Genomic DNA, 23,133 nt, shown 5'->3' on the forward strand with positions numbered 1-23,133 from the left:
ATTCATTGTAAATTGATTTTAGAATCTTCACTTCTGAAGTCACTTTCTGCACAGGTACTTCCATTGATATCTGGAAATTTGACTTGCCAGACAGACTCCTCTCTGCTCTGTTCTCTCAGTTTCAAATAATTCAACCTACACTTAAACTTGCTCACAACCTGCCTGGGGTGCAGGCAGGAGCAGAATCCACTCTACAGTTGGGCATCTTCAGTTAGGAGTTTCTGCTGTTGCTATGAGACTCCTCAGCAGATGTAGGTTTAGTCTAAGCGGATATTTGCAAAATACAAGGCAGGGGCAGCAAACCTGCAAAGTGTCTAATCAGCTTTATACTGATCCTAAGCATATATATAATAACAAAGATGAGAAAAATCAAATCAGCACAAGATAAACTAGGTCAGCAAAACCTACCCAGCTTTGACATCTTTGATTTGAAGAATCCTAAATTGGAACATGTAGATGTACTTAACGCATGTGTGACATCAAACCACAGTTACTTATTTTTTCCAGGTCTTCAAAAGCTGAGATAAAGGGCTCAAAATGTTCATAAAAATTATTTGGCCTGAGTGGAATAGATGGTATAAGGAAAAAAGATGGCAATAAGAAGCAAGGTGAAATCTGTAAAGCACATAGCCATATTAACATGCTGAACTTTTCAGTGACAACATTACTCTTTCAGTGTCTGTTTCTTCAACGCAATATCAGGTAGAGTTTTTGCATGGAGTCTAATGAACCATCACCTAAAATCAAGTTACCTTTGTGTGAGGCTAAAGGTACTGTATATTATAGTGTACCTTAATGCAAAATACACATGTAAAGAATATATTTAATTTAAAAATAAAAAAATATATCTGCCTTTTCATATGTGCAGATTGAAATTTTTGAAATTTTTTTCTTTAATTTAATCATCTTATATTTTATCTTTGGGAAATAGCTTTAAATTCTACCTACGATTAATTTAGGCTTCCAAAATTACAGTACATTTTTGATAGATATCTTTGGGCCTATTCCACCAATAACAAGAATTTGGCAATTAATTCAACTTGCGCTGTTTTTATCTGTTCCATTAACAAAGAAGTGAAGAAGTGAACAAAAAAATCATTTCTGAAAATAAATACAAATATGCACATAGTGTGATTGTTGTTGACATTGCTTAGTATTTATTTGGGAATCTGTAAAATTAATTAATAACTTGAATTGTCCCATTTAATAATAACAATAACAATAACAATAACAATAACAATAATAATAATAACAACAACAACAACAACAACAGTGCTATCCAGTCTAGTTTACTAGTAAACTAACACCTAATTGCTTGCAGGGGAACAGATAAATGTAGTCATTAAAGTTAGTCCCCAATGGGCAATTTTCACCAGTCTTGTTCTTCAGAGGTTCTGAGCCATTGGCTTCAGCCTGAAAGTGTTCCTAGCCCCTCCTTATAAACTATTCCCTTTGATTTTAAGGACCAGATAAGAGCTCAGGGCAATTTCCTGACAGGCAGAAGCAAGATAACCTTTATCCAGAGCAAGTCGTAACTTGCTTTGATTCACCACAAGCCGCTGCAGATGCAGATAGAATATACAAGTTCAGAAAGGAATTAGGCAAATTCATGGTCAGTGAGTCTATAAACAGACACTAAAAGAAATAGGCAGAAATATCCTTAATGCAGTGAATGAATACTGAGGGAGTGCAAAGATAATCAATTGCAAGTAACAGCCAAACTCAGATCTTTTTCTTTAAATATTACCTCCTCTGTCAGGCACAGAACTCTGGGCAAGGTGGTCCATGTTCTCAGCAGTGCTGCCAATATTAATTTCTGTTTCTGTTCTTCCCAAAATAAAGTACTAGGAATGGAATATAGCTGGGATGGAGAACCAAGAGAAGAGTCTTGGATAGTCACCGCTGTTGCTCTTTGTTTCCATAAGCTGGAAAAGGTGCATAAGAGTAATTGGAGTGGGAAACAGCCTCCTCCCTTTCAGCAGAAGCAACACAGTTCCAGACTTCCTTCAGTAGCCATGGGAGTCAGCCAGGCCTTGCAGATACTTGCTGCAGAAAGTGCTGTCTTTTAATGAAGAGACTGGAGGAAAATTTGATACGTAGAGGAGATAGTGAATGAAAGAAAAGCATTTATCTTCTCCAGGAAGTTTACAAATAAGGAATACAGTCAGCAGCCCTCTGAGGGCTGTACTGTGAATGGGAAGTACTGAATGCAGAGTGCCATGGAGTATCTGTCCGCTTTATTCAGTTCCCTAATCTGAGTTGTCTTGGTATTGAAGCTTCAGTTACTGGTACTGCATATCTCTGAAATAACAGCCCTAAAATACTGAAAGCAACACCACTGTAATTAATCTGTTGTATTTAAAAGTAATAAAACCTATAGGTTTTATTAAATGTTTAGTAGAATTTAAAGTGTACTTTCAAAAGTTACACATTTTGAGATTGTTCAGCTACATTAGAAATAAATATATTATTGATTGTTAAGAGCTCTGTTCATACTTCATTAACTTTTGTTGGGTATATTTTTATATTAAATTAAATGGCTCACACAAAGATACATTTATGAGATGAGAAAGGAATCACTTTTTTATTACACTCAAAGATCTGTGAGAGTAAGAAGAAGTTCCTTTACTCTTTTACTTTTTTCTGAATATTCTGTAAGGGGGAGCACTTATTGATAGAAAGCACTGATGATGAGATTCTTTACATACTTTGATTTAATAACTGCAAATCTGGTCTAAAATTGCACAGGAATTTAAAGAAGAACTCATATTTTGCATTAATTTTAACCGATGTCCAACATTGGAAATCTATTGCAACTGCTGTTAACTGTATTGCATGTAAATGTTAAAGGGTTTTTTATGTGTGAAAGAGGGAGAGAGAGATTCAAATCACTAAAAATATGGTTTGAATCTGGTGTTCTGGCCCTACTCCTTTGTCCAAATGCCCCATTAAAATACGATCAGACATTTTGCCCTTAGAAGACTGTTCTCACACCACAGCTATTAACTTTGTCTGTAAGGTTAATGGACCTCCCAAAAGCTGGATATCTTTGTTCATTTTGTTGGTATACATTTCTTACTCTGATACCGTAGTTACTTTTCTGCAAAGTGACTGAGTAATAAGCACACAACACCTTGAAATGACTTCTCTCCAAGAAGGAAAATGGCAAGACATCCTGATCATAAGTCAGTACACATGAACTTAAACACTTCCTACAGCAGCCCTTGAAGGAGAGCTATTTTGTGCCTGAAAAGCAGTTCTGTGTCAAGACTTGACTCTAACAAAAATCCCATGGCAGGCAGAGAGTACCTCTCCTGTTCCTTCTTCACATGATGCTATTTGTCCACAAAAGCTTGGGAGAAAAAAGTAGTTAATCAATGACAACAAAAAAAAAACTATCCCACAACTCAAAACTTTTTCCTATGATGAGAAAAGATAACTTCTAAACCAGAAGAAATATATTCTGGTATTAATTGTCATCACAATACACTTGACAACTTTTATATAATAACGTTTTCCTTCCACTGATTTTTGTCCTTAATTTAAATTTATATACTTTATTGCCATAAGACCAATAGCATTGATATTTTAGCAGAATAATTATGCATGATAAAATAGTTTGATGCTTAGAATTATATCCATTAATGATTAGTCTTCATGTTGGAGTGCATTACTACTTCTACTTGGATCAACCTGTTGTGGTTTGAGCCTGGTCAGCAGCCAACCACCACGCAGCCACTCTCTCTCCCTTCTCTTCCGGCATTAGGAAGGGACAGAGAACCAGGCTTGGGGTCAGAGATAGGACTGGGATGGGGAAAAAAATCTCCCTTTATGGGCATGAGCAAAAGGCAGACTCATTAGGGGAAGGAAAAAAGAACATACATTTATTACAGACACTAATAAGACTTAACAGAGTAGGACAGTGAGAGGCATTGCCATATCTTGAGAACACCTTCCCCCCACCCCTCCCTTCTTCCTGGGCTCAGCTCTGCTCCCGATATCTCTACCTCCTCCCCCAGTGGCGCAGGGGCAGGGAATGGGGGGTGCAGTCAGCGCTGCCACTTCTTCCATCTTCAGTAGGGGGACCTTGTGGAACTTGTTTCCCCTGCTCCATCGTGGTCCCCCTCTCACAGGAGACAGTCCTCCACAAACTTTCTCCAACGTGAGTTCCTCCCATGGGCTGCAGCGTTCCCCACACTGCTCCGTCGTGGGTCACCAACTTTCTCTGGCTGGAGTCCCTCCCGTGGGCTGCAGCCCTTCCTGAGCTGCTCCGGCGTGGGACTCCCCCACATGCTGCAATCCTCCCAGCACTGAATTACAGCAGCGGGGCTGCCTTTTCCCATGAGACCCCGGCCTTCTTCTGGCACAGCACCTTGATTATTCCAAGCAGAAGCCACAGGCCATAAATCAATGTCTGCTCCACCGTAGATCTCCATGGGTGGCAGGGGGGGCTGCCCTGCTGTCTCACCACAGGATACAGGGGGGTCTCTGCTCCGGCACACCTCCCCCCTCCTTTCTTCCTCTGTTCCTCCACTGACCTTGGTGTTCACGCAGATGCCGCAACTTCTCCTCACCAGTCCCACTGCCCGTCACCACGTCCCTTCTTAAATATGTTATCACAGAGGCACAGCTGATGGGCTCAGTTTCCAAACAGAGATGGAGCTGACTTGGAGCTGGAGGAGGTTCCAGAAGCTTCTCACAGGGGACCACCCCTATAGCCCCCTCCTCTGCTACCAAAAAACCCCACCACTCACTCAACCCAGGACACAGCCCTTTCCATACTTCTAAAGCAGAAAAAAAAAAAAAAAAATATGCAAAGAACTCTGATACAGAAGGATTCACATCCTCAGGAGGAGAGTATAGAGGTACAAAAGAGGGTGAGGCGTGAGAGGGGAGAGTGATCCTGTTTCTAAATATTTTTTTAGCTGCGTGATACATCCTTCTCTCTTCTAGCCTTTCTTTTTTATTGTTCTTTTAGTCTCTCCAAAGCATAGTTTTACTATTTGTTATGCCCAGTCACAGTGGTGTCTGGAATATATCTGCACAGCATTCCTGATTTGAAGTTTATGAACTACAGACAAAATACAGCTCGTCTTTTTCTTGGCTGACATGAATCAGGAAGGCCACAAAGGGCTGTTCTCATTTGGTTGACAGAGAAAATCGGACACAAATTTGTCTCCCCACATTTTCTTTTATTAATCGTATACTATCAAGGAGCTTCAGAACCTCTTGTATGGCTACTGTGGTGCCGAATGGTCTGGTGTGAGCCTCATCATATTCCAGTGCACGGAACTATTTCCTAATGGAAAGTCTGCCCCACTGCATGGTAGACAGCTAATGAGAACTGCCTACTAAGAGCCCCTCAGTTGCAAGCCCTAGCACAATATGCTGGGCAATTACAGACTCTTGGTGGTGGCCACAAAGGCAGTGCTGGAATTACTGGTTCTAGGGATGGCTAGCAGAGTATGTGCTGAATGCAACCCCCCCTAAAATTGTACGTTACCTTCTTGACCTTTCTGGAAATTTAATCATACATGTTAGTATTCATCTGTGTTCCTAAGCCTGTGGGTAGGTCTTTTCTTTAGAATGAAGATGAACACTGAAAATAATAGATGTGAAAAATGGCTCTGTCTACACTTAAAATATATTATGGGTTTAAAACTGTATGCCATTTGTCTTTTAAATAAGATAAAACATGCCCTGTTTGTGTCTGTCATGGTGTTCTGTGACACCCATCATTGTAGCCTATAATTCTGCTTTCATCTGTTTTAATAATTTCTACCTGTTTCTGAATATTTAATCCCGTTTTTGACATTTCTAAGTAATTTATTTTCTTCTGGTGCTTTAATTAGCAGTTTTGCTCTCCAGTAAAGAAGTGCTTCCTGACTGAATCGTGCAATCTGTCTCTTGACAGGAAGGGTGTACACAAAGAGAATTTTGACTAACAGTCAAAACTACAGCATTTCCACTACAGCATAAAAACTAACTTCAAAGATGAGAGGGGAAAAAAATACAATAGGAGCTTCAAATATCATTAATGCTGTAGTTGAATTCTGTGTCAATAAAAATGATTCTGTCATTCACTGTGGAAAGATAACATTTACCCTTACATGCTTATTAAATATTCGTTTGGAAGCCAGGACTACGTACTCTCATCTCTGACAGATTGCATTGCAGGTTGGAAATGCTGCTGCAACATTCACGTGGCACACTCTTCTGACTCGCAGAACTTAGTTACATGATAATCAAGTCACAGAAGCTAAAATGACCAATTTAGTGTCTAGAATCGAGTCATGCTATTACCATACCCATTGCATTAGCACTAGATCTGAACGGTCATACTGTGCAGCATAGTAACATCTAATAAAAACTTTCAGCTGCCATGAATTTTTCACATTACTGTATTTTCAGTGGTGTTATTTTCTATGATGTTTAACAATTCAAAAACATTGGACAAGGTAAGTCTTTTCAGAGCGCCATGTCTTTTGTTTTTTGGTGGGTTTTTTAAAATGTGTGCAGATATTTTATGGCTCTCTCCATCTCTGGAATTTAATTTTCTTTAGAATTCTGTGTGAAATACTTTCAGCTTATATCTAAGGTAAGTAGGTTTATGGTCTAGATGATCAAATCTAATTGTGAAATGGCTATTTTTAGGATTATGGATATAGGTTTTTGGAGAGTGAGATGCACAAACAGAAAATTATGAAATGCAGAATATCTATTGTGTAGGATTTTACTTGTAAAATTTATTAATAAGTGAATTCCATGTAAATAGCTTCATTTGATTTAATAAGAAAATACCAGCAGAAGATTAAATGAGGGAAAAAGACATTTTAAAGAAACTAGTTTATAGGCTGAGGTCAATCATGTTTTCTAAATGTGAAAAAATCACTAAAGTATATTGAGACAGATTGAGTTATTCACATAGGTTTGAAGCTAAACTCATAATTAAGTGTCTTGGTGAACTGGCAGAATAAAAAGAAACCTTTCAGGAAGAGTGTATTTTCATATTAGAAATTAAAGTAGAGGGTGTTTGTTTATTTATTTACACATAAGAAGATTTGTTAGTCCAAAAGCATTCAAAATAAACTTAGAGATCTTGATATTAAAATATCAAGATGCAGACCCAATGCCAACAAATATGATTATATCAAAGTTCAAGCTACTTTTGTTCAAGTACTAAATAAAAAAAAATATATATTTTTAAAAGATGGTTAAGATGCTTTTGGAGTTTGATAGTATCTCTATGCTTTGCTTTGGACCAGCTGGAGAGAGCGTAATGAACATGTTTGTCTTCTAGTGAAGAAAGTTTAATTTCCAATTAAAATATATTATATTGAAAAAAAAAAAAAAAGAGAAAATCAATGCATCTTTGTGCAACATTTATGGTCAAATATTGAATAATCCATCTGATAGCTTACTATATGAATTTGAAATAAATTGAAAGCAATTATGTATCCAGCCCACGTATTTTCATTATATAAACTGAGAATAATTAAAAAGCTAAATGAAGACCATACAAGATAAAAAATATTTCATTCATTTCAATCATTATCAATTGCCTGAATACAGAAAAGAAGATGTGTTTTGTTTACCTGGCAAGGTCCTCTGAATTGCTGAATAATACCGAATGCATTTGTTTGCCAGAAATGTGAGATGGCTGTCCATTTATGTGTTGCTAACATCTGCATATTAAACACCTGAGCCCAAATAATACACTATGGACCTCTACCTCTTTGATGTATCATAACCTTACATTTTCATTCCTTGCAGAAGGGAATCCATATACCTGGTGGGTTGGAAAAGCCAATGAGAAGCACTACTATTGGGGCGGATCAGGACCTGGCATTCAAAAATGTGCCTGCGGCATCGAACGCAACTGTACTGATCCCAAGTACTACTGCAACTGTGATGCTGATTACAGACAATGGTGAGTGGTTTACAAGAAGACAGGGTGAGAATGACCAGAATCTCTTAACTTTTACAACACTGTCATTATTTGGAATGTCTTTTGTTTATATATTTCCTTTCTTACCGAAGAACAAAAGCAAACATGTATTTGTGATTCTCCTGAAAACTATCTACCCATCTCTTCATTTCCATTTTATTTACGTATCTGTGACTGTCAAATATAAGGAGTATATTTGTGTTTTAAAGTCAACTGAGCTAGAGCAAAGAATACTAAAATTGCCAAGCAAAGTCCTAATAGGAGAAGCCAGCATTTTGGCTGCCCATGCAACTTTGCCTCCATCATATTCAGTTATATTACAATACAGTATTTATTTTTATCTCTGCAACTTAATTTTTTTCCCAAAAATTTATCCTTTTTGGTCTACTATTGCTGCATTTGCCTATAGAATGTGAGGGATATGAGTTGAAATCACTCATCTAGTGATTCCAACCCTCATTATCCATTTTTCATGAGAAATATGTGTTAAGAACTAGGCTTAAAAGTATTATGGAATGAGGATCTGTATTTCAGTGGAAGCAATTGCACTTTGCATGAGATAATTAAATATTTATTGGCCTGTCAGTTGAGAATATGAGCCTGTAGCCCATTTGGGATGAGACTCTGAGAATTGGTTCTAGTTTCTTCTCTAATAAATAGTTATTGATTCATCCCAGGTGGAACAATTTTAACAGAGGGACTGAAGAAGTCCTACCCCAAAGTATTTTACAGACTGGTAACAGGGGCAGTCTGTTGTGAGGTAATTGATGTGGGTTTAAATCCCTTCAGGCAGAAATTAGAATTAAACCTGTGACTCTGATATTCCCACTTGACACTCTAACAATGAACCTACTGTGTAAAGCTCATTACCATTTTGTGTGATACCCTCTCTGTGCTCTTAGAATGCTACATGTGTAAGCTTTAACTGTCTGTCTTTTGTCATGACATCATATTTTACATGATAGGCCATGTTTAGTCATCAGTTGGAACCATACTTTTATGAGCATTTTTCCCATTAATAGCAATCTGTTGGTAATTAAGTCAATACTGGTTCATTAACCATTTTGTGTTAATAATTGAGAAATTCATACAGCTATTAATGAGTATAGAGCTACACAAAGCCAGAAAGAAAAAAAAGAGTATGGGGAATCAGAGAACCACAGAATCACAGAATAGTTGAGATTAGAAGGGATCTCAGAGTTCATCTAGTCCAAAACCCTTGCTCAAGCAAGGCCACTTAGAAACAGTTACTCAGGACCATGCCTAGATGGCTTTTGAATTTGTCTAAAGATGGAGACTCTGAAACTTCCCTGGTCAAACTGTGCCAGTGCTTGGTCACCGTCGTAGTAAAGAAGTGTTTCCTGATGTTCAGAGGGAACCTCCTGTATTTCAGTGGGTGCTTATGGCCTCTGGTCCTGCTATTGGGCACCATGGAAAAGAGCCTTGCTCCGTCCTCTTTGCACTCTCCCTGCAGGTATTTATACACATTGATGAGATCCCCCTGAGTCTTCTCTTCTCCAGGCTGAACAGTCCCAGCTCTCAGCTTCTCTTCATAGGAGAGATAGTTCAGTCCCTTAATCATCTTAGTGGCTCTTCATTGGACTCTTTCCATTAATTCCATCTTTCTCTTGTACTGGGGAGCCCAGAACTGGACACAGTACTCCAGGTGTGGCCTCACCAGTGCTCAGTAGAAGGAAAGGATCACTTTGACTTTCTGGCAATGCTTTGCCTAAGGCAGCCCAGGATGCCATTAGTCTTCTTGTCCACAAGGGCATGTTGCTGGCTCATGTTCAACTTGGCATCCACCAGGACCCCCAGGGCCTTTTCTGCCAAGTTGCTTCCCAGCTGGGTGGCCACCAGCATATACTGGTGCATGAGATTGTTTTTCCACAGGTGCAAGACTTTACACTTTTCCCTATTGAACTTCATGATATTTCTGTGAAACCATTTCTCCAGCTTGTCAAGGTGTCTCTGGATGGTATCATGACCCTCTGGCATGTCAGCCATTCCTCCCAGTTTGATGTGATCTGCAAAGTATGAAAAATACAAAATTAGAGTAATAAAGGAAAAAAAGAAATTTTTCAGGCCCTGCAGAAATGATATATTAGGATGTGGGAAATCGAACATTGCCACAGACAGTGCCACCCCAAGCTTTGACACTGTTAGGATAGTATGCAGTTATCTATGGTATGGGGTGAACTGTAGAACACCACAGAGACAGAGAAGTCAGTATTAGAGACAGAGGAATCAGACATGGTGCCACACTTCAGAGCTAGAATTATATAGAGAGTGAAGAATATAAAGTCAGAGGATCCTGACTCAAACATAGGCATTATAGCAGTGTGTCAGGAGGGGAGGTAGGTTTGGTTGTGTGACAAAATGGTAACAATAAAAGGAAGATATTGTAATAATAATTACAATAATGTCAGAATTAGGAGCACTTACAGTTTTCATTGCTTGGGGCTCCCTATCCATGAATAATAGCCTCTGTACCATATGTTGACTGTTTTCTTTTACACCAAGGGAAATGCATGGGTGAAATAGCATTGACTTTTGATCATCTATTGTGGTTTCTCTAAGAGTCACATATAATAATTTAATAAGCAGTGTTCACTAAATAATCTTTTTCTGTAACCTCTATGCCACCTATATACACAAAGATTATATGGAATCTAATAATAAATAGATTAAAATAAATATTAAATTTTTTAAAATCTAAAATATTATTATCATAATAGGTATACAACTGTTTATTCAGAACTTCAAATAAGAAGACATTTATACAGTATTTTTCTGGATATGTATTGGAGCTTTTTTCAGGAAAACTGTATATTACAGGACAATTTATGAGAAATAGTTATACAGATGGATATTATATTTTAATACGTGATGTGTGTAAATCACAAGAAGAAATGAAAGCCTCATTATAGTCTTTAAGGATGTTTTGTTCAAGATTAATTTTTACAGTTTAGCTTTGGCAGATTTTGGAAATATTTTGAGGAGTCCTAGTTAGGAATTTTTTCTAGCCAAGTTGATCAATACCTAAATAGCAAGTGAGCTCCAGAGGTGAGGAGACCTCACTGACTTCAGTTATCTGGGGCAGAATGTTAACCAGGGCCTCGAGCACATCCATGCTCAACTCTGGTGACAGCAAAAGAGTGTCTGGTTTGGATCACAGTATCTGCAACAGCACTTTTGGAGAATTGACATGAGCAGATAGATTCAGCCAGTGGTAGCAATGGGGGCCTTGAAAGGACAGAAGCCACTGAGAATCTCAGAGTGCTATCCAGTAGCTGTGAAAGTATGCATCCATCTCATTCTATCTCACCACACTGGATTTCAGGAGAGCAGACTCTGGCCTCTTCAGGGACCTGCTTGGCAGAGTAGCATGGGATAAGGCCCTGGAGGGGAGAGGGGCCCAAGAAAGCTGGTTAATATTCAAGGGTCACCTCCTCCAAACTCAGGAATGATGCATCCCGACAAAGAGGAAGTCAGCTAAGAACACCAGGAGGCTGCATGGATGAAAAAGAAGCTCCCGGACTAACTCAAACACAAAAAGGAAGCCTACAGAGGATAGAAGAAAGAACAGGTAGCCTGGGAGGAATACAGAGAAATTGTGTGAGCAGCCAGGGATCAGGTTAGGAATGCCAAAGCCCTGATAAAATTAAATCTGTCCAAGGATGTGATAGGCAACAAGAAAAGCTTCTATAGGTACAGTGGTGATAAAAGGAAGACTAGGGAAAGCGCGGGCCCTCTGCAGAAGGAAATGGGAGACCTGCTTACCCAGGATATGGAGAAGGCTGAGGTACTCAACAACTTCTTTTCCTCAGTCTTCACCAGCAAGGGCTCCAGCCAGACTGCCTAAGACACAAAATGCAAAGAGTGAGGACTGGGAGAATGAAAAACCGCCCATTGTAGGAGATCATATTTGAGACCACCTAAAGAACCTGAAGATGCACAAGTCCATGGGACCTGCTGAGATTCATCCACGGGTCCTGAGGGAACTGGCAGATGAAGTGATTCATCTATTCATCATATTTGAGAAACCATGGCAGTCTGGTGAAGTTCCCTCCAACTAGAAAAGAGGAAACATAACCCCCATTTTTAAAGAGGGAAAAAAAGAAGTCTTGGGGAATTACAGGCCAGTCAGTCTGGCCAGTCACCTCTGTGGCCAGAAAGATCATGGAGTGGATCCTCCTGGAAACTATGCTGAGTCACTGCTGGGTTTGTGTGTGTGGAGGGGGGTTTTGGTCATTGGGGAGGGGGCTTCTTTGAGAAGCTTCTTGAAGCTCCACCAGCTCCAAGTCGGACCCACCTCTGGACAAGACCAAGCCAATTAGTGATGGTGGCTGCACATCTGTGATAACATATTTAAGAAAGGGAACTTGAGAAGCATTGTGAGGGAGCTATCTATGTAAACACCGCAGTCAGTGGAAGAAAGGAGGAGGAGGAGAGCTGCAGCAGAGACTCCCCTGCAGACCATAGTGACATGGCAGGAAATAAGTCCTCAAGAGTCCTTAAGAAAATAAGGAGGCAATTGGTGACAGCCAACATAACATTACTAAGGGGAAATCATGCCTGATGAATACTGATGGATAAGGGAAGAGCAACTGACATCATCTACCTGGATTTATGCAAACTTTTTGACACTGTCCCACAGGACATCCTGGTCTCTAAATTGGAGAGAAATGGATTTGATGGATGGACTACTCAGGGGATAAAGAACTGGCTGCATGGTCGCACTCAGAGTTGTGGTCAGTGACTCAATGTCCAAGTGGAGAGCAGTGACAAGTGGCATTCTTCAGGGGTCGGTGTTGGGACTGGCACTGTTTAACGTTTTTGTTGGTGACATGGACAGTGGGATCAATGAACCCTCAGCAGGTTCACCAATGACACTGAGCTGTGTGGTGCTGTGACACACTGGAGGGCAGGGATGGCATCCAGAGGGACCTGGGCAGGCTGGAGAGGGGGGCCCGGGCAAACCTCATGGAGTTCAACAAGGCCAAGGGCAAGGTCCTGCCCAGGGGTCAAGGTAGTCCCAAGCACAAATCCAGGCTGGGCGAGGGGTGGCTGGAGAGCAGCCCTGTGGAAAAGGACTTGAGGGTGTTGGTGGATGGAAAACTGACTGTGAGCCAGCACTGTGCACTCACAGCCCAGAAAGCCAACCGTGCCCTGGGTTGTATCAAGAGAAATGTGGCCAAAAGGTCGAGGGAGGGGATTATACTGCGTTCAGATTTCAGGGCCCCAACATCAGAAGGACATGGACTTGCATGATCAGGTCCAGAGGAGGCCACAAAGATGCTCGGGGGGCTGGAGCACCTCCCTTGTGAGGCCAGGCTGAAAGAGTTCAGGGTGTTCAGCCTGGAGAAGAGAAGGCTCCGGGGAGACCGTACAGAGGCCTTCCAATACTTAAAGGGGGGTACAGGAAAAGTAGGGAGGGACTCTTTATCAGGGTGTGCAAGAACAGGACGAGGGGTAACTGTTTTAAATGGAAACAGGGTACATTAGATTAGATGTTAGGAAGAAATTCTTCCCTGTGGGGGGGGTGAGGCGCTGGCCCAGGGTGCCCAGAGAAGCTGTGGCTGCCCCCTCCCTGGAAGGGTTAAAAGCCAGGTTGGACGGGGCTGGGAGCCCCCTGGGCTGGGGGAAGGTGTCTCTTTCCATGGCAGGGGGATTGGAACTAGATGGTCTGTAAGGTCCCTTCCAACCCAAACCATTCTATGATTCTGTGATCCATTAAAACCTTGCTTTTGCATTTACTACTTTACATATTGCAACTATTGGATAAACTATAGGGTATCTTCTCATCCTTATAGGTAAAACATGTTAGCTTAGGAATTTTGGGAGCATTACTTTGGTACTGCGGGGTGGACAATGCAAGGATCCCCAAGCAAGGACCGGATGAGATAACTCCAGAACTAAAATCTAGGCACTAGTAATATAGGCACTAGTAAGCCTTTGTAATAGAGTTACATGGGTATTCCAGCACAGTGTGAAAATTACTATTAATTCAAGGATCTTTGCAACTTACATTGAGCAGACAGGTCTCAGCTCACAGACTGACAGGGAAGCTTGACACAGCTGTTACCCTAGCTTATCAACACAACTTATTTTAGAAGAACTTACAGTCGCCTAAAACAGAAGGTCTGAGTAAATGCCAAACTGATGCTGAGGCTAGGTGGGACTTTTCAGTAATTTGATCTCTTGGCCATAGCTGGGAGCACTGCATTTGATCGTGGTATTTTCTGCTCCTGCTCAGACAGTGTGAAAACAGTTTATATCTGGATTTTTTATTATTATTTATTTTTTTTGATGCCAGGGAGTGACACAGAGGGAAGAAGGCAGTTGTTAGAGGAACAACTGTGTTAGAAAATGCAAAGAAGTAAAATGGGAAAAGAAGTCTGTGGACTAGAAATTGTGGGAATGAAAGGTGAAAAAGAGAGAGAGGTTCAGCACAGAGATTCAGATTTTGAAGTGTATGGCAGTTTATTTAAAGTAGATTGGGGAGCCACTGAAGAGTAGGTCAGGCTGAATCAGAATGATATAATGTAAGTAGAATATTGTCCACAATTTTTATTGTAGAAGTGAGAAATTGTTTTAGAAATAAAGAAAAGAATTGCAGTTTGATGAATGTTCTCATGGAGAAGGTAGGAGAATGCTCCCTTGGAGAACTGGATTCTAACTTTGACTCTGGAACCACACTCCTGCATGATGCTTGCCAAGTTTCCTAAGCCATTTCTTCACAGAGCAGTCATTAGTTTTATCCTAATTTTCTGGATACTTAACTGGAAACTCAGAAGTCCAGTTTGTGGAGATGCCATATATTCACAGCTGCAGCTAGAGTAAGTGATCACTGTCTCTGAATGTATCTAATACTGTCCTCCAAAACAACAACAAAAAATGCCAGTAGGCATCTCAGTTTGAGCACTAAAAAAGTATGTATGCTTTTAACCTTTTAACATCTTTTAGCCTTAACATCCACTCTGTAGAATTTAGATGATGCCAGATACTCACCTCACTGTGATATTGCAAAGAGATGTAGATTTATGAAGCAAACATCTACTGTAGTAATAAGTACTATAGAAAATCCAATGAGGAAATGCAGTCTTTATAGAAAGAGTTGAAACACACATTAAATATAAAATGTGGTTCACATATTGAAGTATGAGAGTAAATTAGGATAGTGAGCAGTGTTTTACTAAATGAGTATCGTCGGCCTCCTGTACTGAATAATGCTGGAGCCCTCTGGAAAATATAATAATCGATGACCAGTCAAAGACTTTATCATGGTGATAGGTACAGGGAACAAATTAAAGCTCTTTAAGCGGCCTGAAATACTTGTTTTTTTTCTAAATTTTTTGTTTTGATTTTTTTTTACCATGTACATGAGTAATTCTGTATAAGTACAGTACCAGCTTTGATAATTATGGACTCAGTTACAGTGTAATTTTTCCTAGGGACTACCTTACACCATGGACTTGGGAAACCTTAAATTTGGATTGTTTATCTCTTAATGCTTTTTAAAAGTTCACTGAGCAACTTTACAACTTGTCTGTCTGAATAAAACAGAAAATAGTGTTCTGCAAGTTGCAGAGGTATTTAGCACATGCCTAATGTGTTGATTATCAGGCCTGGATGGTAGATAAGCCAAATAGTAGATATTGGCAGGGAATATGAGATATTTATGTGTATTTGCACACATCATCTAAAATAGAACATGATTCTTAAGGGGAGCCCGTGTTGCTGCTGCAATGTAAATATTAATTAATCATTTTTGTCATGATAAAGAAACAAAAACACAAGTGAGAAGAGCTTTACCCAGAGCAATCTTACCAAAATGATTCTTTGTCCCAAATTATCCATGATTTGTGTCCAAAATGAAATTAATACAGAGATAAGTGAATCACATTATAAAAAAAAAAGGTTATTTTTGCTTGCTAACAAAGATCATTTATTAAAGAGTGCAACACTGACATTCAAAGTCAGATTGTCTCAGTCTTGACAGACTAAGCTCTACTGAGGTTGCTGTAGTAGCAAGAAATTCCCTGGGATGCTGTTAAACAAACAAAATCTTCTTCAAATGAGTAATTTTCGGTAAAATGTAAGGCTTTTTGAAAAAAAAAAAAAAAAAAGAGTTCTCTTATTTGAATAAAACCATTATTATTACCATTTACACAGTTCCTTAAAAATGACTGGCATTGTAGAGATAAGTAAACTGTACTAATTAAGTAGCAAATGTAAAGATCTGCAAAGAAATTATGGTTCCTACTCACTTTTGTCTGTAAAGTCAGTTAAACACCCAGATTGACCAAAGTTTCTACACCACGGGCTCCTTACTTTTTCTTACATAGCAGCCACAATATATGAGAAGACATAATAAGATGCTGTGTGTGGATTTACTGCGAAAAGGTGACATAGAAGCTTTTTCCTTTAGCACTTTCTGGTGAAGATGCACTCAGGTTACAAAGTAGGGCACAGACCTCGCTACTGACTATTGATGTGACTGCTAATATTTCAAGAACTATTTGGTGGCTCTAAAGATGATCAAAAGGAGAATTTGAAGTTAACAGTGGTTTAGACAAATGGAGGAAATGAGCATGAAAACAGAAGGAGAAAGTCTCATTTTCTTGATTATCCTCCATGACGGTTTCGTTCTCCAGATCCTGCAAAATTATTTTTGTGAGATGATTCCTAGAATGATCTGCTGGGTAGATCACCCCTTCCCTTCAAAACTCTTTTCCTACAACAGGAGTTTCAGAAGAAAGATTCAAGTCATGGGAAAAGGTGGTTAAGCAGGGCTCAGATATATATGAGTTGTTTGAGTGACAGCGATATGGGTGGACACTGAAATGTCAGCCTGTGTCTGTGGCAACAACAGGTAGGTCATTTATAGACAGATTTAACAGAATATTAAAGGCTCCTGGTGCTGTTTGTAGACATCAAGACTTAAGTATCATACGTACTAAATCCCATTGATATCATTGATATTTCAGTTCCTGACTCCTTCAGGCACTTTTCAAAATCCATCTGACCTTGTGCACTCTCAAGTAACAGAGCTGATGATGAAGAGAGAACTGCCTAGTTACATGACACTGGCTTCTCCTGTCCTTCATTAGAAGCTGCTAAAAATGTCTTTGGATATTTTTTTTACCATTTTTTTCCCATCTAGGCAGCAACTGGAGTTTCCACAGAGGTGTTATGTGATCAGAAGTGAGGCTAGGTTATACATTCTCCGTGAAAACAAAGAAACAAAAAAAAAAAAAAAGGCAAAAACCAGAGTGAGAACTTATCATTGGCTCCACTTGATTACATTTTTATTTACTTTACTTACTATTTATATCATCGTGTAGAGATATCTTAAGTAAAAGGGATCAAATATGAATATATGTAAAAGAACTTGAAGGACTATAAAAGTTGCAGTGAGGAGCATGCATGATCATATATATATATGATATATATATATATATACGCACACACACATACATATGAAAAAATTCCAATTTAACCATACAGATTAACTGTTTTGCATACAAAAATTCAAGTATATATATAACATATCCATATGTTTAAACAGTACCCAACAAACCCGGTATTTTTGCTAAAATACGGAGGCCTGTATCTAACAAGAAAATGTACCGGTTTGTATTACATGAATCCAGGAAAAACAACAACAACAACAACACAAACAAACAAGCAAAAACCACCAAAAGAAACCAAAACAAACAAACAAACAAAACCGCATAAAATTATCTAGTAAGATTCATGGCGTCTTGCTGTTTTCCTGGCATCTAATAAAGACAGTGAACCTCAATTTCCTATAAATTTCCTAGAAATTGAGGAAATTTTGTAGAATTAGGCCACTCCACTTTGAAAACTGTAATTCAACATTTTTGCAGAGCTTAAAGTCTATCTTTGAAATGACAGACCAGAAAACACAACTCATAATTGTGTTTTGTGTTGTAACTGTGTGCAGTAATTCCATCTCTTCACTCTATGGAAGCTGAAATGTCAAAACTTACTTTTTTAGTTATGCTTAAGGAATAAACTTGGTTTGTGGGCAGAGGCAGGGAAGCTTACCATGTAACTTGTATTTCTTCATATAGTTGTTTTTCATATACTCTTAGAAATCCAGACAGCCTTTTGTTTGTTTTTAGGGTTACCTTTCAGAGCTCCTCTGTACATTGACATTGGCACCTAGCATTAAAATGATTCCAATCAAGCAAAATTTAGCACTATGACAGTATGTAATGGCACAGAATAAAAATCTGCATGAAGAACACTAAACTAACTTGTATTTCTTCATATAGTTGTTTTTCATATACTCTTAGAAATCCAGACAGCCTTTTGTTTGTTTTTAGGGTTACCTTTCAGAGCTCCTCTGTACATTGACATTGGCACCTAGCATTAAAATTATTCCAATCAAGCAAAATTTAGCACTATGACAGTATGTAATGGCACAGAATAAAAATCTGCATGAAGAACACTAAACACAAAGAGTCAAGCATTCAAACCTTAGGAAATGTTAGATTTAATGCAGCTAGTATTACTTCTTTTCCAAATGATTGATAGATTTGAGCTGAAACTTTCAGCAACAGAAAAGCACATAGCCAGAATCCAGGAAGTTAATTCCTACTCGTTATAGTTGGGCCATTAAAACTACTCTAGTAGGGAAAAGGGTCAAGTGACTGGGTATTAAATAGCCTGCTGCCTGTTCTGCATTCTCATCTGTGCTCATCAGCTGTAACTGGTGTGCAATTCTGAAAGAGAGTTTGCATGCCAAAAAATGTGGAATCGTCCTGTTAAGTGAAATCTGTCCTTTTTTTCATAACCTGTTCTGTATTTTCTTTTATAGAAACTACATATACCTTGTGTTTGTCCATTATGCATTGTTTCCACAAGAGAAGGCCAAATGTTTTTGTTACTGATAAAAACAGATTAAGAGTTTGGGAGATGGAAATGATAAAGTGGAGAGATGAACTCCATCCAGCACTTGGCCATGCTACAGATTAGCTAAGCAGCACCTTTCAAATTCTCCTTTACTTGTGCCTCAGTGCCACCATGGGACTATAGCTGCAGACCAGGAGCACAAGGTTTTCCAGAAACACAAAAGGGCTGGTTTTGTCCTCAGTGTTCATACGATCATAAATACGTAGATAAGACTAATGTGTGTGAATTAAAAGTTACTTTGAGGGCAGATGAAAGGCATAGCATCTCTTGCACTGTAAGTGTTCAGGCTACTGGTTTTATGTAGGCTTTGAAGGACAGTACCTGCTGCCCTGGAGTTATCTGTAATATTTCTCTTGTATTGCTAATGCACAGCCCACAGTTGGCAGCTCTAGTCCAGAATCTGGGCAAAGCCAGGATCACCTAGATTGCTCTTTCTCCTTTAGAGATGTTCTATTCAAGTATCAACAACAGCTGTAGGTACGTAGCTCATGGAACCTGACAGATTTGCAGCCTGAACTAATACAGGTTGACGGCATTAGGAGTTTGAGGATTCAATGAATCATGAAACTTGCAAACATTGTTTTTCACATTCACATTTCACATTCACATATGAATTAGCAGGTGAAAATGCAGATAACTGATTTTTTCTTTTTTTCTACCATACAGATGATTTAAAATGTAATTCCCAGAATATTTATATTCTTTTTATTAAACTTCATGATTACTATGAGTGACAAATCAAATGACCAAGAATAAAAATGTCTCCTATGTCTTGCCTAGAAACATACAGTATTTTTAGTCTGTATGAAAAGCTTATCATCTTAACTTTAAAGTAAATGACCTTACTGTCGCAGCTTGTCAGGTAAGGGCAGACTACATTGAGCTCTGTGCACTGTGGAACTTTCAGCCACCAATTATTTCCTTCTCTTCCTCCTCCTGCTTTTATTTGTGTGCTAACTTAAAGAGTAATGACTCTGCCCTCAGTGCAGTGCTATGGAGATGAAATCAACCCAGTGCTGACCTGCCCCATGTATTTCACTCAGTACCTGACACTGTTTATCTCTTGAAGAGAGTGCTTTTCTTCTTAAGTTGTAGGACTCCCCTGACTTTCTGAATCAGTGCAATCCTATGTAGAAGACATCTGCAGTCTGTGACAACCTGTGTTACACGGTAGATGACGACTGCATTGCCTACTTGGCTGTTACTACTATTAGCAGTCATATTTTAGCTGAAACAATCACAAGGGAGTCCATTAAGCTGAAGCTATTTAGCATCCAGTGTAAACAAAAGATATATATGTTTTTACTGTTTGTTCTTTGGTGTAACAGTATATATATGTATAAGGGGAGAGAGGAAGTAATTGGGGGGTTGGGGGGTAGGGAGGTAAAGGAGCATGGAGGGAGGGAAAGGTAGGGACAGAGAAGAGAGCGCCCAGAAGCCCTTAAGATATATTTTTTGTATCAGGTCCCAGACAAGATGGGGATATTTTCTTCAGAGTCACTGATCAAAATATCATGTTAACTCATCACACAGGTAGTTGAAACACTGCAGCATTTAAAGGAAGAGTCATTCTTTGTCCTCTTCTCATTTTTCCCAGCAGATTCTTAGCACCCCGAAAAAGCTGATAAAAAAAAAAAAAAAAAAAAATAGACAAGAGTCACCTGCAATATTGCTGTTTGCCTGTGAAATATTGTTATATGTCTAATGCATTATTTTGCTTTAAAGAGGAAGGTTACTTGCACTGTCTATGATAAACACTCAAAGCAACCAGTAATCTCATAAAATCTGCAAATTGAGCAATAAAGACAACAGTTCTAACACCAAGAGAAAAGGAAGAAACTGCTTTTACTTTTTTTTTTGGCATTTAGTTAGACTTGTAAAAGAAGTTTAATTTCCATAAATTGTTTTATTATCATGAACCAAGAGTGTCTTAGCTACCATTCATGTCTCACTCCTATTCTGAAGGCTTTTTTTTGTGTGTTGCATAACCAGTGAATGCCTCAAGCTTTCCAAATTACTACTTATCTGTAATTATTTGTGGCTAGATATTTTGTCTCAGCTGCAAACCAACCCCACCACCGCCACCACCATTCTCCAGCTATTTTTCTTTCTTCTGCCACCAGTTCACCTGTAGAATACTATAGCAATAAAAAATAGTAAATGTAGGAAATAGGATCCCCAGACATCCTTCGAAGTTTTTAAGAGCTGTCTGAGTATGCAATGGATACTTTGTAAATGAGGTCCAAGGTAATTTGTTGCATCTTTATCTCATGTTGTTGTCAACAGTCTTTAAATTGACATTAAAATGTTACATGAATTCTTTATGCTAAAAGTATGACTATATGAGCAAGCTTGCTGATGGGGATCACATGGGGGTTTTTTCTAATATTTTGCTAAAGAAGAAATGTTTTACTGGGAAAAAATCATTCTATCTAAACCAGTATCTCAGAACAACTAATAATGTGTATCCTTTTACATTATCACAGATACTATATTTTCCTTGGCTTTTGGTCAAGTGGAAGTTCTTTACAAAATTGTGTTAAGTATAGATTGAGGGAAACAAAATCTTTCTTGAGTTACGGGTTCCTTACATTGTACAGTTGCCTTTATTGAAGTACCTGAGTGTATATATATTTATTTATATAAATTGTTAAAGAGAAAGTAGAGCCAAATGAAAATGAAGAAAAAGCCAATTTCCAACCATGGATACAAATATAAAGATAATAAGATAAAATCTTCTGACAGTGTTAGAAAATGTGATAAAAAAAATATAAACAGCAAATATAAAAAAGCTATATCTATGATGCAAAAAGCTGTGTCATCATTGGAAATGCATAAATGATTTTGCAGTTAATATTTCTATGAAACATAAATGTTTAAAATGTTATCACTAAACATGTAATCTCATGTCTAGAACCAGTTATTCACTGGGTATGACATAAAATGTCATAATAACATTTAACAGTCAACAGTTTGACTGTTGAGTTAAAACATTTTGCAAAAAAGTATGAATTCAAGTATCTTATGTCCAATCTAAGATATTTATCCATTGTTCTTGAAATAAAATAGTATCAGAAATGTTTAAAGGATTTTGTAACACCTAGGAATCAAATCCAAACTCCTATTTCGCACAGCACACTTACAAATAATGCTCTTAAAATTGACAATATCTCCTGCTGCCATTTTGTTTAGTAAAAAACCCTAGAACAAGACATTTTAAATCACTGACATTAAAAGCAGAGAAACTGTGAGTTCTCTTAGGGACTATGAAAAAAAAAAAAAAAAAAAAAAAACAAACAATAAAATAGATAACATCAACTGACATAAATGCCTGAAATCAAGATAGCAGATAGATAATGGCAAAAGTGACCAGAAAGCTCAGAAATATCAGTTATTAGCTTACTTTATTAGAATCACTTTATTAACTGTTAAATTACCATATATGATTAATGTGAAGCAGAACAGAACAGCTAAAGATTAAGCAGGAAATATAATCATCTTCTGTTCTGAAAGCTGGAGAAAGGGAAAAGATATTTGGAATAAAGATAAAAGTTGGAATTGCTTAACTCTAAGGTAAATAACTGAGGAGATTAATGGAAAACTGAGCTGGGCAGCAGGAGCTTAAGTTTATTACTTTTGCTAAAAACAGACCAATTCAGAGACTCTTTGAACAGGTTTAGGTTTTACACTATACTCATCTATACATACATATGCTCATCAGATCACAGAGTAATTCAGCCTGGAAGTGGCTTCCAGGGGTCATCTAGTCTGACCTAATGCTCAGGGCCAATAGAATCAGACTGGGTGGCTGAGGGCTGTGTCCATTTCAGTCCCGAACATTTCCAAGGATGGACATCCCAGAATCCCTCTGGACAACATGTGTCGTTGTTTGATTATTGTCATGATGAAGAATTTTTCCTTATATCTAATTGTAATTTCCCATGTTTCACTTGAGTTGGTTACCTCTTTATATGTATAATTACATGTATTCATGTGTGTGTATACATACATCTAAAAACACACATACCTTTTTGTAATGTAGACGTGATGCAAGCACAACACGGACCCTTTCAAAGGCTGGAACAGGTGACTTAAACTAGATGTTATTGGCTAAATCAGGTATTTCTAACAACCTTTTATAGATTCGGTTATCTTCCCTGTTGTCACAGAAGAGCACTGTAGTTACAGAGGTGATACAAAAACCTGAAGCAAAGGCATTGAGAGTTACTTCACACTCC

At 38.4% G+C, this 23,133-nt stretch overlaps 1 protein-coding gene across 1 annotated transcript in view; it reads left to right on the forward strand.

The window, feature by feature from the left end:
• The window catches only part of CNTNAP2 (contactin associated protein 2), a 1,392,626-nt gene that overhangs the window by 1,158,039 nt on the left and 211,454 nt on the right, over positions 1-23,133 (forward strand). Inside the window, exon 14 of the mRNA XM_042806379.1 lies at positions 7,774-7,930. Coding sequence (XP_042662313.1) covers positions 7,774-7,930 — 157 coding nt within the window. The remainder of the gene's footprint in view (positions 1-7,773; positions 7,931-23,133) is intronic.

The sequence above is a fragment of the Tyto alba genome, unplaced genomic scaffold (genome assembly GCF_018691265.1).
Source record: "Tyto alba isolate M040663 unplaced genomic scaffold, T.alba_DEE_v4.0 Super-Scaffold_46, whole genome shotgun sequence".
Lineage (NCBI taxonomy): Eukaryota > Metazoa > Chordata > Aves > Strigiformes > Tytonidae > Tyto > Tyto alba.